Source organism: Fukomys damarensis, unplaced genomic scaffold (assembly GCF_012274545.1).
Source record: "Fukomys damarensis isolate Sample0158 unplaced genomic scaffold, DMR_v1.0_HiC HiC_scaffold_38, whole genome shotgun sequence".
NCBI classification, from domain to species: Eukaryota; Metazoa; Chordata; class Mammalia; order Rodentia; family Bathyergidae; genus Fukomys; species Fukomys damarensis.
The window spans coordinates 28,329,384-28,346,303 of record NW_022900950.1 but is presented as its reverse complement, the minus strand read 5'-3'; the positions used below and the strand labels follow the sequence as shown (position 1 = coordinate 28,346,303).

General features: G+C 37.5%; 1 protein-coding gene across 2 annotated transcripts in view; it reads left to right on the top strand.

Annotated features, from left to right (window-relative positions):
* Mipep (mitochondrial intermediate peptidase) overlaps positions 1-16,920 on the top strand; it is a 153,715-nt gene that overhangs the window by 74,428 nt on the left and 62,367 nt on the right. For both annotated transcript variants that reach the window (XM_010607467.3, XM_010607466.3), the window contains 2 exons: positions 7,459-7,533; positions 12,980-13,099. In XM_010607467.3, the coding sequence (XP_010605769.1) occupies positions 7,459-7,533; positions 12,980-13,099 (195 nt within the window). The remainder of the gene's footprint in view (positions 1-7,458; positions 7,534-12,979; positions 13,100-16,920) is intronic.

Genomic DNA, 16,920 nt, shown 5'->3' with positions numbered 1-16,920 from the left:
CATCGATAGCAGCAACAGCTTTTCCAGGTTCTGCAGTCATCTGAACAAAATTATAGACAATCAGCATATTCCATTAAAAAAAAAACCAAAACAAAACAAAACAAAAAACAAAGAAATGAATAATATCCAGAAAACAGCAAAGTTCTGTTCCTGTTGGTACCTGGCACCATTTTTTCTATTAGCATCTTAATCATCATCTGGAAAGAGAACATTCTAGAGTAATATCATTAAATGTAGCTCTGATAAAGCACGGTTCCTACTATGTATCATAAAGCAGATACAAGATATTTTACATTTCTAGAGGTATGATACAGTACCATCCTACATCAATAATACTAGAGTCAATTTTGGTTTGAAATTTACTTTGTCTGCAAATAAGATTGCTACCCCTGTTTTTTTCTGGGCTCCTGTCACATGGAGAATTGTTTTCTATCTTTTCACTTTCAGTCTATGGGCTTCTTTTTGCACTAGGTGTGTTTCTTGTATACAACATATTGTTGGATTTTGCTTCTTATTCCATTTTGCCAGTCTGTTTCTCTTGATTGGTGAGTTGAGGCCATTGACATTGCTGGTTATAACTGATATGTACTGATTTATTATTGACATGTTATTGGCCTTTTGTTGTCTCTTTTTACTTTTTCGCCTTCTTTTAATTTCTTGCCTTGCCTATTTGATTTGCTCTGTTGGGCCTCATAGTGTTGTTGCCTTCATTGTCTTTTTCTAGGATCTTGTTTAGAATTCCTTGTAGTGCTGGTTTGGTATTCATGTAGTTTCTCAGGTGTTCTTTGTCGTGGAAGTGTCTTATTTCCCCCTCCATTTTGAAAGAGAGCTTTGCTGGATACAACAGTCTAGGTTGGAGGTTGTTCTCTTTTAGTACTTGAAATATCTCATTCCAGGCTCTCCTTGCCCCAAGGGTTTGTGTTGAAAAGTCTGTTGTGATTCTGATGGGCTTTCCTTTGTATGTGATTTGTTTCTTTTCTCTTACTGCTTGTAGTATTTTGTTCTTCTGTTGGGTTTCTGGGATCTTGATTATTATATGTCTAGGTGTCGATTTTTTTTTATCGTGGCTAGTTGGGGTCCTATATGCCTCAGTTATCTGAATGTCAAATTCTTCCCCTCTGTTTGGGAAGTTTCCTGCCATTAATTCTGTGAACAGCTTTTTTAAGTCGTTTGTATTTTCTTCTGCTACTTCATGTATTCCTATCAGTCTTATGTTCTTCTTTGCATCATCTAGGAGTTGTTGGATTGATTTCTCATGATCTCTTACTGTTTTTAAGAGACCTCTCTTTTCATGGTCACTGACTACAATCTTATCTTCTATATCTGAGAGTCTATCTTCGCATTCTTTTATTCTGTTGCATACACTTTCAATGGAGTTTTTAATCTCCTGGATATCTGTTTGAATCTGTTTTATGGATTCCATTTCTTTCCTATGTTGGGCATTTATTTTTTCCATTTCTTTCTTATGCTGGGCCTTCATGGCTTCTATTGTGGTCCTGAGCTCATCTATTTTTTTGTCAGTTTCTGCTCTAGAGTCTCGAATCACGACTTCCATTTTGCTCACTATCTCTATGGTTATGTGGGAAATTATTTCTATTTTGAATTTTTCTAGAGTCTGATTGATCTGTTTTGTTACTTCCTGTGCTTTGAGTTCAGGGTGTCCTGGTGGTTCACTATCGGCCTTTTCATCCTCATTTGCCCTACTGTTTGCTGTTGGTAAACTGCAAGTCTGTCCTTGTGTCTTGCTTAAGTGTTTTCTCATTTTTATTTTTGTTGTCGGACTGTCCTTGGTTTAATCTCTAGATTATCACCCAAATCTTCCTGATATAGTTGTGCCCTAGCTTCTGGGTCTCTAACGACCCACAGACATTCTCATCTTCATAACATCAGAGAAAATAGCTCATCAAATCAACCGCAATGCTTTATCCCAACTGATACAATCAGCAACACATTAAGATCAAGCACAACTTGGACACTGACCACTGGTGGTAGTCACTAGTCTATCACCCTGAAATCATTTGAATTAAATTGAAATCAAGAAGCAGTCCAGAACATGTCTGCAGTGAACAAAATTTCAATATAGTGTATTTACCATTTAATGGCTCAGACAGAGCGAGGATGCAAGACCCCTGATCTCAGTTAGCTGATTGCTGAACTCCATGACGCTGACTGACCTGGGGCTGCAAGGCCCAGATTGAGATCCCCATCCTTCTGAATGGTTGAACTCCGCAACGTTCTATTACAGATTTCCCACACCCTTTCTTTAAAGATGTTCAAAGTTGGGAACTCAGAAAAATACCCTTGATGACCACCTCTGTCTCTGCAGAGTGGGTCCAAAGACTGGCATAGTCAGGAGGTCTGAGAGTGCAGGGGGGTGCTTATGGGGGTTCAGGGGCACCTGCACGGCTACCTTCCTGGCAGTGGAGCAGTGGCGGCTGGGTCGGGAGCAGGCGTGGCTCTCCTTCCCACGGTGGATCGTGGCCCAGGCTTCCTCCTGGTGCCTGATGTGCTCTTTTTTTTATGCTCCAGTGGATCATACATCGTAATGGGAATTTCACCTGAGACTGGTTTGGGTTCTGAGGTACCATTGCCAGCTCAGCTGTTATGGGTCTAACAAGGATAAGTGGAACATATGGTATTTCTTGATTAATTGGATGATAAGAAGCAATGGTTTCACTGGTCAAGAGTGAAGGATCTGAAAATAGCCTAATGAGCCCGAAAGGTCTTTCTATTCCTGATATTTCTTATACAGTCATTCTTTACCATAATTGTTAATAAGAGCTTTATTACTGATTTATAGGTTCATTTTTTTATTGTGGTGCTGGGAGTCAAGCCCAGAGCCTTCATACTGAGGTACATTTCAGCTATTTTTATTTTTTACTTTGAGATAGTGTATTGGTGAATTGCTCAGGCTGGGCTTGAAGTTGCTGTCCTCAAGTCTCAGCCTCCCAGAATGCTGGGATTGCAGGCATACACCACCATTATCAAATAATATGCTAGTAGGATTTTCCTAAGAAGAACTAAGACATTATATATCCTAGATTGAGACATTATTGGAGAAGGGAAGTATTTTCTATCTTGGACATTAACTGATTATTGAGGAAAGAATTATTATGTCTAATGACACAGACCTTGGAAAGTGTTCATTTCAATATAACGAAAGTTATTATTCCATTGTAGGCATTTGAATGTATTGTTAATTATAAATGGTTGCTCGTTACCTGTTTTAGATGTATTCAATCTCTGTTTTTTCAGAACAAATATGAGAGTCTTGCGTTTAGGAGGCAATAATACAAAACAGCTGTACTATTACATAGATAAATCCACTTTTGAAATTACAGCCAAATTGAATTATTTCAATATTAGTTATCATGAGTGACTGGCAAAGTGTTATTTCCAGAAGAAAATCTTGACCAGGAAACATTTTTTGAAATTTAAACTTATAGATTTAACTTCTATTGTTTATCTAATAATTTAAAAATTCTTTGCATATAACTTAAAAAGAAAAGCTTTTCAAATTTGTTACTTTAAAACAGCATTTTTTAAAAATTAATTTGTGGATATACTTTAGATAAACATAATGATCACACTCATCAAAAGGAACTTGTACAAGAAGTGTTTTCTCAGGATCCCAACAATGAATGTAACTGTGCTGTATCCCTAAAATGTACCAATAAACTCAATTAAAGCTGGAAAAAAAAAGTGTTTTCTAAGAGAATATGTATATAAATGTTTCAAGAGCTGAAATAGATTTATTTTTTCCAGCTAAGAACTAAACTAGATTTAAAAACAAAAATTTAGCTAGAGGCCGGGGATGCAGCTCAGTGACACCGTGCCTGCCTGGCAAGTACAAGCCCCTGAGTTCAGTAACAGGTATTTCACTATTTGCACTGCACATGATGTCACTGTATTATTTAAGATGCAGTTTAATGTTCATGCCCTCTGAACTATTGTACTGGAATTTTACTCTGACTTATAGTTCTTATATTTTTGATAAATATTTTTTGTGTTCATTACAGTATGTATAGTAAATCTTGGATTGATAATTCTGGGAGTGTTTTTGTACTTTGTGCTTTGAAATTACAGATTCACGGAGAGTTGTAGGTAATAATACAGAGAAAGCCCCTGTCTGTCTCCTTCACTCATTTTCCTCCCATGGTAATATTCATGTCACTGTAGTAGCCCATGTTTGTTTAAATACAAAATTTCTGATAAACTGTTCTCAGTTGTCCTTGTCCTCCTAGCTCTTTTTCTTTATATCTTTTTGTTTTATTGCAACCCTGACAAGGAAAGCTTACCCCCACCATTTATCCTGGAATGTTTGCACTTCCTGTGCTATATAGGTTTGAATCCAGAGGATATTGGCCCCAGAATAAAGGAGTAGCTTCCGAAGGGAAGGGGAATATGGCTTTGGCTCTTGGAACTCAGCCTTGGTGTTTCCGGTAATTGTTGCAGAGCGCGTACTGAGCCTTTGCCAAGGCCTGAGTGAAGCTGTGGGCCTGGCGGCCAGCCTGCCCTGGCCCCCTGTCCCTTCCATGCTCTCCCAGCTCAGCGCAGGCCTTTCCCTGGGCCCTTCTACCTCCTGTCTCACTATCCACCTCTGGGCTCTGTCCTGGGCTGTGCCCACAGGGAGGCAGCTGAGTCCTGCCCGGCACACTTGGCCAACTGGCGTTACCACAGCATACCTCTCTCTATGAGTATCTCTCTGCACCTCCTCAGTGTCTCCTCTCCTTGGTCCGGCACCCTCTGCCTCACCAAGCTCCCTCAGAGCCCAGGAGAGCTCCTGTGAGAGCAGGGCCTGGTGGGTCTCTTCCCACCTGTCATTTGTCCCTCCTTCACAGGAGCCCACCTCTGCTTGCACAGTCTCTTTTCGTTGCAGCATCTTGAAGTGTTTTCCCCCCTCCATGAATCTTTCCCATCAGCATTTTTTTTTAAACCAGCTTAAGTATTTTTTACTTCAGACAGACAAAAATGTCTTTTCTCACCACCTCACCTGGTGCTGCTGTCCTTGCTGTGCGTCCACTTCTCATCCACGTCCAGAAAGAGAGTAGGCCTATGCTCACAGTCTGTCTATTCCTGCCACTCCTCTGGGTTCAAGGCTCATGGGAAGCTCATTCCTGCCCCCATATGATGCTCCTTTAGGATAGGAAACATGGTCTGCTCATCATAGCCTAAATGGTTTTGCTGGTAACTCCTGTCTTCGTCCTATCCTTCTTCCTGCTTTTAGTATCTAATTTGCAACCATGGGATGTTTAGAGCCCAATCTGACTGCGTGAGGTCATCACTTTCTGTAGAGCTGTAACCTGATAGGGAAGCCTTACTTGCTTGAGAGGGTCTGGCTGTCCTTGGAGATGCTAAGCTTCTCCATTCATGAGATTGCACTGCCCACTTCTGCCTTTCATACCTAGTTGTGTCTTCTGCTTGAAATACTAGCCCACCCCCATCCCTTTCTTGTCTAATTAATAGCTGCTCTTTTTGCAAATCCTTCTTCTATGTCATTTCCTTAGCTGAGCCTTTCAAGGTCATGGCTGTAAGACTGTCCTGCACTACTTTCCTCTCTGGCACTCACTGCAGACAGTGACTGAAATGCTGTTTTCCATGTGCAGTGCTGGCTGGGGCTCTCGAGCAGGCACCTAACTGCTGGCTTCCATCTTGGTCCCTCGAGCCTGAGTGAGTACTCAGTAGCCTTCATCTTTGTTAGTTAAACAAGAAAACATTACCCTTCCACATGCACTTGTGTTATGAAAATAAAACTATTAAAGCTCTGTGAAGCATGAACCATCTTCTAAGTGTACCATGAATCCTATCAATATAACCTGTCATATAAACTTTAAAGAGACCTGAACATTTTGCTATAAGCTATTGGCAGGTATGACTTAATTAAATCTTGACTTTAAGTAATTCAGTTTGAGGAAATTTTGTTTTTGCATATAAGAGGAGTGCTCTGGGTATTATTAGCCCCAGGCCTTGCCTGGTACCAGAAGGTACACACTACACAACTTCTTTCATCCATGTCTTAACGCTAAAATCTCCTTTTTTTGCCTGCCTTGTTTTTCTTATTCTTCAAAAGGAATAAAGTGTTTGTAAATGGGGATGGAGGAGGGGGTGAAGGGAGAGCAGGGACAAGGGGAAAAAATAGGAACCAAGACCTGTCGTGTAGAGGTACAAGATCCCAATAATGAATGTAACTGTACTGTATTCCTAAAATGTACCAATAAACTCAATTAAAAAAAAAAAAAGGAAAAAAGTTGAAAAGGCTGCAAATTTGTTTCTGAGCTGTCATCAAATCCTATTGTAGTCTTTGACTTAAGAAGTATGTCTCTAGCAGTGTTATTTATTTAGTTCTTGCTTGTAGTAGCAAGATTGAACCTAGTAGGGGATTGAACCTAGGTCTTGTGTGTTCTAGGGCAAGTACTGCATCACTGAACTATACTTCAAACCTTTAAAAATTTTTTTAAAAAAAATTTTGACGAAGTCTAACTAAATTGTCTAGCCTGGTCTTGAACTTGTGATCTTCCTGCTTTAGCCTGCTGACAGTGATCTAGTAATCTTTCATGCCTTCAGCAAATCCTGAACGAGTAGCTACTGTGTGTCAGATACCATTCTAGACCCTGGGGATGTATATGACAGTGGCCAGTCCTTCTTTTGGTGCCTGAGTCCTCTTCCTTCCTGGGCTGATGATAGATTACTGAGTCACCTGTTGTTGGTCTCTTATATGTGTTTCTCTTTAGAGAGGCATTTAGTGTAATTTAAATTATAAATAGAGTTGTTTAAAGTGGTAGCTTTCTTCACTAAACACAAATATTGCTGACTTTAAAAATTGAGTAAAGTAATTCTTCCACTATATTGTTAGCTTATTTCCAAGAGGATGTGTATTTTATGGGATTAGGGCCAATTAGTCTCACAGAGACAGCCTTAACTCATACAGGGACCCTCTACTGTGTAAAAGCTCTGTAATTCTTTCAGGTTGAAGGAATAAGAATCTGCAATTCATTATCAAGCCTGTTTGTCAGGACATCAGTTTAGCTTTAATAACAGCTGGCACCATGGATTATTGTTACTTTCTTGACATTTTAATCTTTTAGTCCTAGTGTCAGTTATTATGTGTGCTTAAAAGTCAAGAGAGTACTTGAACAAACACTCGTTAGGGAGAAAGGAACAGAAAATGTATCCCCTTTGGGGTTTTAAATAGAGTTTAAAGATTGGTGCCAATGTCTTCATTCTCTACAATCCTGTTTTTTCATTGCAGCCCTTGACAGTTACCACTCTTTGAAATTAAATGGAATGTCTTTGTGTTGTCTCTAAACTATTTTAAAATTATCTTTCTAAATTCTAAAGAGATTCTGTTATTTATTTCCCCACTTGATGCTGTTTTTAAATTTCTGGACTCTTGAGCGTACACAAGCAGTGACTTAGGAGCTGCTCACTCACATACATGCCTTCTTTTGCTTTATCCAGCCGCTGCCAAAAGCCATGGTGTCTCGTCTCTGTGAATCGAAGAAGGTTTGTGCTGCTGCAGACCTGCAACTCCAGGTGTGTGTGGAGCTTTGTTCTGACATTTTCCAGTCATTATCCCACATAAATGTGTAACTTTACATTCTTACCAGGACTGCACGTTTATTATGGTAATTATGCATCTAAAACATCTTTCATCTGAGTTCAAAGAACTTAACCAAAATTGACTCATTGGGCCCTCACACTGTCCTTCTGAAGTATGTATGAAATAGGGTAATTTCCCATTTTCAGTCAGGACAATAAAAGCCTACAAGGAGTTCTGACTTCTGGATGAGATATTTAAGGAACTAAATTAGGACTTAAAACCAATCATACATATTCTTATTTATTATAAATTTTTAAAAACAATTTTGAGGGCTGGGGATTTAGCTCAGTGGGGCCGCCACCTGTCTCACAAGTGCAAGGCCCTGAGTTTGATCCCCAGTACCAAAACAAACAAAACAAAAAAAAAACAAAAAAAATTTGAACTAAAAAATAAATGAACCAATCAAAAAAGGATAAGATAGCCGGGTGTGGTGGCGCAAGCCTGTAATCCCAGCACTCAGGAGGCTGAGTCAGGAGGGTCACTGTAAGTTCAACACCAGCCTGGGCTACATAGTGAGTTCCAGGTCAGTCTCAACTACATAGTGAGACCCTGTCTCCAAAAAAAAAAAAAAAAAAAAAAAAAAAAAAAAAAAAAAATAGTGAAATGAACAGACATCTCTCAGAAGAAGTACAAATGGCCAGTAAATCCATGAAGAAATGCTAATCATTACTGGTCATTAGAGAAATGCAAATTACAACAATGCTGAGATCCCAGAAAGAATGGCGATCATCAAGAAATCAACTAATAACAAATGCTAGAAAGGCTGCAGAGAAAAAGGAACTTCTCTACATTGTTCATGGGAATGTAAACTAGTGTAATGACTATGGAAATCAGTATGGAGAGTCCTCAAAAAACCCTAAAATTATAAATTCCTTTTGACCCAGCTATTTTATATCTAGGTATCTTCACAAAAGAATTAAAGGTATCATATTACAATGATGGAAGTATACCCATGTTGATAACAGCACCATTTACATAGCTAAATTGTGGAAATATTCTACATGTCCATCAACAGATAAATGGATAAAGAAAATGTGATATTTACACACAATGGAATACTAACTACTCTGCCATAAAGAAAGATAAACTTGAGTCATTTTTAGGAAAATGGACACACCTTGAGACCATAATGTTGTGAAATAAATCAGTCACTCAAGCTTAAATATCACATGGTTTCTCTTTTATGAGAAATTCAAAGTATAACTGAAGGACAAAATAAAAGATAGATATTAGGAACTAGGTAGATAGATCTCTCTCAAAGGGAAAGGGGATTAAGAGATGGGAGGAAAGGGGGTGAAAAAGGGAATTAAGATGTGTTATATACACCTAGTGCAAAAAGAAGCCCGTAGACTGAAAGTGAAAAGATAGAAAACAATTCTCCATGTGACAGGAGCCCAGAAAAAAACAGGAGTAGCAATCTTATTTGCAGACAAAGTAAATTTCAAATCAAAATTGATTCTATTATTATCAATGTAGGACGGTACTGTATCATACCTCTATGAATGTAAAATATCTTATACCTGCTTTATGATACATAGTTGGGACCGTGCTTTATCAGAGCTACATTTAATGATATTACTCTAGAATGTTCTCTTTCCAGATGATGATTAAGATGCTAATAAAAAAAATGGTGCCAGGTACCACAACAGCAACAGAACTTTGCTGTTTTCTGGATATTATTCTTTTCTTTTCTTTGTTTTGTTTTGTTTTGGTTTGTTTGTTTTTAATGGAATGTGCTAAATGTCTATAATTTTGTTCAGATGACTGCAGAACCTGCTAAAGCTGTTGCTGCTATCGATGCATAACATACTATTATTAGTCTTTTTATATAAATATAAATATAAATTAATTTATTTTTTTTCCATGTGTACAGGGGTAACACATAGTACTAAATATGTAAGGTCACATCTACGTGGGTTTGATTACAGAAACTAATAAAGCATTCTCTAAATAATGAAAAAAAGAATAAGATAAGACTACAAGAGCAAGAAGCAATTTAAATATGTTCAGGGACCATTTTCGTCTCCAGAATTTAGGATTATCTTAATGTTACATCATTGCCTTTTTTCTTTTACTTTCCTTTTTAGTTTTATTTTAGGATTCCCTATTTTTAATGTTCATACAGAGATTTCTTTAACTGAAATACCGAATAGTTTCTTTGGTGTGAAAAACTATTATAGTACACAGGATCCTAATGAGATAATAATGTGAAATAGGAAGTAAAGGGCTAAAGGTGTAGGGAAAGTGGGAAGGGTGGGGGAAATGTAATAAGGGAGAGGAAAAAAATATGAGAAACTGAAAAAATGGAAATAAAGTGTTTGTAAATGAGGAGGGGAGGAGGGGGTGAAGGGAGGGCAGGGACAAGGGGAAAAAATGAGAATCAAGACCTATTATGTAAAGGTACAGAATCCCAATGATGAATGTAACTGTATTGTATACCTAGATTGTACCAATAAACTCAATAAAAAGAAAAAAAAAGATGTTATACATATAGCAGCTCTACACAAGGTACACAATGTAAATGTGTACTGCAGACATTACTAGTAAAAAAAATGTTTTTTCATGGAAGGAAAAGATTTTGTAGTTTTACATGTGAAGTTTGCACATTATTACCATTAGTTGTAAATAATGCTGAAAACCAGTCTCTCAGGTTTCCAGTACAAGAAGAATATCTTCTCCCAGACAAGAAAAAATGTACAAACCATCTGGATACCAGGTCTGCATGATACCAGATGTTTAGATATTTACAAATGCTGAGATTGTTTATGGAATTCTTACTCTTCATCAGATCTTGAGTTATATCAACATAATGTAAACACATCTTTCATCTTAGGCAATATTCACTTTGTGATTTTCCAGTTTCCTATTTATGAGGGAAGCCACTATTTGATAGCTTTATAGTTTTGAAAATTCAGTCCCTAGAAATACAATGAGTTCTATTTCTGTTGTACTTTAAAGCTTCTATTTCAGTCCTGGAATGTAGCTGAGGGGTGAAGCACTGCACAAGTGGCAGAGTGTGCATGAGGTGCTGGGCTCCATCTCCAGCACTGCCCCCAATGCATATGAACATCTATATATGTTTCAGTGAAGAAAGTGCATAATATAGATAAAACCATAAATTTACATTTGATTTTCTTAATTCAGTAATTTAGATTTCTGAAATGTGTTTGAAAATTAGTTTACCTGGCAAAGTTTTTTGATTTGCTGGTATCTATAGTAAAGGGTTGCCTTTTAGAAGTCCGTGTTGTGGCTTCCTTTTTGAACAGTTATCCCACTGATTCTCTTTTAAGATGGGAAAACAACTGTTCCTTGCTCCCACCCTCGAAAAGAATAGTTCTGAGAGAGAGAGAGAGAGAGAGGAGGACTGAGAGGAAACACAAAGACAGCGATTCCTGCCAGGGCCTGTCTATGAACACTGTGCCTAGCTTTCACATCATACTTGTACAGCGGAGACAGACGAGTGTGGAAATGAAGTGAATTATTTTGGTATAAATTAATAGTATTTTAAAATAAATATAAATAAATATAAATAGTGTATAAATAGTGTTTTTTAAATTGTGGGAAAAATTTTTATTGTACATTGTTTTAAAAGTAGGTTTCATATTCTTCTGCGGCTCTAAGGTTCTTGGACCCAGTAATATATATCCGGTTAGGGGGACAGATAGGCTGATGGTTAAAAGAGTTGTTTGGTTCATCAGCAAATAAGCATGAAGTAAATGCACATTTACTTTGCTTTGTTTTTGAATAATGCAAAAAGTTATTCCATAGGGCCAGGGATTTAGCTCAGTGGTTCTGCTGCCTACCTCACAAGCACAAGGACCTGAGTTAGATCCCTGTAAGAAAAAAAAAAAAAAGCTATTCCATGTTTATATTACTTTAAAGGCATACATGAAGAGAAATTCTTGATCTGGCTTAGTTTTGGATTGGGGCAGAGGAAAAAAAAAACAAACACCTCAGTTCATGTTAGAGCTGAAGAGTTTTGATAAGGATTTAATATGTTAGAATATAGGTAAAACATAGGATGAGTAATTCTGTCTTTTCTGATTATCTTTATGCATTGTTACTCATTATAGAATACATAATTGAAAGAGCTGTAGTTAGCTATAAATGTGTAGATTACCTGTTAGAAGAAAGCAGTATTTATATTTTGAAAATGTCTGTATTTTTCTAAGCAAAGTTTAAAACTGACTTTTTAATTTAGAATCATAATTCTATATCTAGATGAAGCCAGAGCTACAGGTCATTTAAATTTTTTCTTTTATCCAGACTAATCCTTACTTCTTTCTAGTCAACAGCTGCACATTCCCCACAAATTCCATTTTTAAATCTGAAAGATACATAACAGAGGCATAATTGCATGTCAGAATTTTTCCTTTAAATAAAGCATTTTTGGCTTTGTTCTATTTAGAAAATTCCAAACCTAGTTAATATTCAGATCAAATGTTGCAGTGAAAAAGCACTTTACTTTAGATTTTTCTAAGCCAAATTTAATTTTCATTACTTTGCAAACATCACATTTCTTGTTCAAACTATCTTTGATGCTTTATTACTTATTATGTTTCAATGGCCTACATCTTCTCTTCAGAGTGAGGGATCCTTCTTTCTTGGACCCCTGCTTGAACCAAAACTGTCCTTATGTGGCAGCTGCTTTCTTTATACTTCCCGATACCAGTTGTGGGGTGTGATGTGGGATCTTGGTGTCACTCTTTACCCTCCAGCAGCTGCGTCAGGATTCTTTGTAACATCTGTACTCACCAGATACTAGATTTATTTTTTCTTTCTCCACTGTGAACCCAGTTAATGTTCTTTCACCTCTACTTACAAAACTAGCATTCTAACCATTTCAATTTTCTTATTTAAGATTTACCAGGATTCCAGGAAGAAAACAAGCAGGACTTGTTAGATCCAGGAAGTTTCAAGTTATAACTCTGTTTTTTTCATTTATCTAACTACATATATATTGACGAAAGTCCAGTGTGAGGTCACAAATTTATTTTTTATTTAATTAATTTATGTATTTTGCTACCAGGGATGAATTCAGGACCTTGCGCTTAAAGGGAAGGCATTGTGCTGCTGAGCTAAATCCCCAGCTAAGGTCACAAATTTGACTTGTACCATTGTACATAAAGAGTACCTCATGGATATGGTTCAAAATTCTTTAATATCCTTAATCATGAAAAGGTTCAAAGCATTCCTTTTAATCTACGTGGTCTTAAACGTGGTAGAGAATACATCTCAAATCACATGGATTTGTATTTGTGAATGATTTTAGCTATGACTTATAATTATTTTTTGGTGTATGTATGACATCTTTGGTTGACCACACCTTAAATATGAGACTAGACTACAAAAGCTGAGTAGATGTTTTCATCTGTCTAGGTTTTTTATGCCACTCTGGATCAAATCTACCATGGGAAGCATCCTCTGAGGAAGTCAACCACAGACATTCTCAAAGAAACACAGGAGAAATTTTATGGCCTCCCCTATGTTCCCAATACTGTGAGTTTAACCTTTTCATGCGGCTGTGTGCTGTAGAATGACTCTGCTAGTGTTTCTGCAGGTTTCACCCTGGTGAGCTCAAAATCCCTACATTTCTGTTGAAGTTTCACAAGGAGAAGATGCTGGGAATTGCCTGACTATGGTCATCAGTTTGTATGTCCATATTTTCTTCCCTCTGTCACTTTCTTTCTAGCTTCCTGGGAAAGTGAGTATTAAAATTGTCACTGGAGTTCATTAATATTCTTTTTAGTTGTTTTTTATGTGGAGAAAAGTAATGATATAAGATGAACATGATTATCAATCTCTAATTTATTGAGCAACTCATATTTTACCAGGGATCACAACAGATGCTTTCCATCCTGTCTCACTTAGCACCCTGTCAGGATAGAGAGCAGGAGTATTGTTACCATTTATTGAGTTCTGTGTGCCAGGCTCTACCTAAGTGCTCTGGGAAAAGATCTCCAACCCAACTCACACCAACACTATAAGTTGGTAACATTCATATATTTGGGGCTCACATTGAGGCTCATACACATAGTATCTCCTAAGTTCATTATTTAGTAAGTGATTGTACAATATTGGAATTCAGTTCCAACCATAGACTTTTTCTAGTACAAGGGTTGTAGAGGGAAGCTAGAGCTGATGGTGAGAGGATTTGCTGGTGCAGTTAGCAATGCAGCTGGCTCTAGAGTTAACTCAGGACTCTCTGGGTTAAGTGTATCTTGACTTAAGTGGAAAAGGGAGTGTAGTGATTATATGTGTGTCTTATTAGCACTTCTGAACTGCATTAGTGACTCTCTTGGGAATAAATTGTCCCATTGGTTATCTTGAGAAAGACTAGTTTAAACAGTGCCAACCTGACTTCCATAATTGCTTATGGACACTGACTGTGTGTCTCTGATGCTCTGTGCCCAGTCTCGGTCACCACAGAAGTCTTCATGGATTGTTTCTAGACACTAACCCAATCTAGGGCATGTTTTGGAAAACTATTTATAATATTGTAATTCTTTATATCACTCTAACTAATAATGATGCACTTCTATCATTATTCCATATTAAATCATGAATGTTTACTCTGCAAAGAGTAGCCTCATTGTGTCAGCAATTTGTTAATATTTATGTGAGTACTAAGTCACTCTGTATAAAGTACAGACCAATTTAATTTTTACTTTTCTTGCTTTTCCATCATATAGTAGTTTGATACTAGAATTCCTGAAGTTCCTGCTCAGTTGTGAATAGACAGAGCAATTTTACAACACACCCTGACAAACTTGTCTTCTTTTGTTACTAATTCTCCTCCATTTAGAGCACAGTGTTTTGTTTTTTTTTATAACAGTAACCATCTCAGAATATTTTCTAAGTGATTGCATATCTCTCCTACTTTTAACTCAGAGTAGAAGAGGTTATATTTTTATTTTTATGTGTTTTCCTTTTATAAAAGGCTATGTGTTTTGCATCTTCACTCACTTCTTTGAATAGTGGAGAGCCAGTCATGTCCGGGAAGAAATGCTTCAGCTTTTGACTCTCTGACTATGTCCTAATGAGGATTTTTCAAGTACAGAGCATGAACAACTGATTCTGTCAGTTTTAGAAACCATGGTTTCTGAGGATCTGTTAGTGGCCAGTTGTAGTTCAGCAGTTTGAACTGATTTATTAACTTGTTAGTTTTGGTTGTAAAATAGTTTTCTGCACAGTTCTTTTTGGAAAGATACCCAGCAGAAGGATAGCTGGTTCAAGTGGGACCACTAGTCCTAGTTTTTGAGGTCTCTCCATATTGATTTCTACAGTGGTTGCAACAGTCTGCACTCCCACCAACAATGGAAAAGAGTTCCTTTCTCCCCACATCCCCACCAGCATTTTTATTGGTTAATTTCTTCATAGCCATTCTTTCTGGGGTGAGATGGAATCTCATTGTTGTTTTCATCTAAGTCTCTTGAAAGACCAGTGATGTTGGACATTTCTTCATATATTTATTTGCTGCTTTTACTTGTTTGTCTGAGAAATGTCCCTTCATTTCAGATGCCCATTTCTGAATTGGGTCTTTATATTTGGGGTCCTGATTTTTTTTTTTTTTTAGTTCTTTATATATTCTAGATAGTAGACCTCTGTCTGAGGAACAGCTGGTAAAGTTTTTTCCCATATTGTAGGTTGTCTCTTAGCTCTCTTGGTGGTTGGTGCTCTTGCAGTCCAGAAGCTTTTAAATAAGATGAGATTCCAGTTGTTGATTCTTTGAGAACTATCCCATGCTACTAAGGATTTGTTCATAAAGTTTTTTCCTATGCCAGTGTCTTCAAGCATTCTACGTAACTTATCTTCCAGAAAATTTAGTGTTTCTGTTTTAATATTTAGATCTTTAATCTACTTGGATTTTAGTTTAGTGCATGGTGAAGTTAGGGGTCTAGTTTTAATCTTTGGCAGGTTGAAATCCAGTTTTTCCAACACAATTTATTGAAGAGGCTATCTTTCCTCCACTGAGGATGGTTGGCAAAGATGGGGTAACTGGGTTTGGAGTTGTTTCTGCATCTTCTAATCTGTTCCACTGATCCTCAGGTTGTTTCTTTGCCAGTATCATGCTGTTTTTATCACAGTGGCTTTGTCCAGTTCTTCTCAAAGTAGCTTTCTTTAAACACATCTTACTGTCACTGAGACAGTCCTTTCCTGAACTCATATGAAAACAGTAGTATATACAGAATAAGAAAGTCCTGAGCACTGTTTATCTTTACAGGAAAAAACATTAATATGTCCAGGCAGATTGTCTTCTCAATTCATAGCTTAATGCTCATCATATGGAAGGTTTTTAAGTTGCTTAAGGCTAAAATAAGAGTTATCTCAGGAAAACAGTTGCTGAGGAATGTACTGATATTTGGACATTATTCTTGTTAGACACCAACAAAGATGTGAAAAGGAGATTATTTCATGAATATTTCCACTCAACATTTAGGTTTTATTTGTGTGTCTGGCAACAAACTGGCTTGTCAGAGTGACACAGTGTTAACACTGCTTAAAAGTGGCAAATCTGTTATTTCAGTTTGCCTGAGGTAGAGCAGAGGGTATTCACATAACCTACACAATTATTTGCTTACCTGGACCTGTTTTTGAGTAGGTATTGTTAGGTAAATAGTGATGACCCTATAAAAGAACACAGTGCCAGCCCAAACTGAGGGGTCTTGGCAGGACCTCCTGGTATAAATCCAAAGGAGAGTCCAAGTCCACTTTATTGAACTAAGTCTTTTATGGATACTCTTGGAGGCTGTTTGTGGGACAGGCTCAGGTGGCATGAAGGGAAAGGGAGGACAGGAGACTGGGGAAGTGAGGATGGCTGTGTATGTAGCTATAGCAGTGGCTGCTGTGACCCAGCAGGTGGGGTTGTGTACTGTCCTCCCAGAGCACGCATTGATCCCAGGCTCAGGCAGCTGGGAACCAGCCATTGCAGGAACCCAGGCCACCCGGGATAGGCAGACACAGGGGTAAGGCCTATCAGATGTGTGCTGCTGGCTTATTGTGGAAATAAGCAAATATGCTGTAGCATGCTCAAGATATATCACTTCAGTAAGATTGCTGTCATGGGGAGTCACTTTTGGTAAGGCTTATTTTCATTAAATACACACACACACGTGCATATACACACATATATATTTTCACATTAGATGTAATTATCTGTCTATAGCATACCACGTTATTGGAACAAAAGCAGCTAAAGTTGTGTTAAATATAGTCAGATGTATTAAACAGCAAACATTCTTTTCCTCTATATTGTGTGTGTGTGTGTGTGTGTGTGTGTGTGTGTGTGTATATATATATATATATATATATACATACAC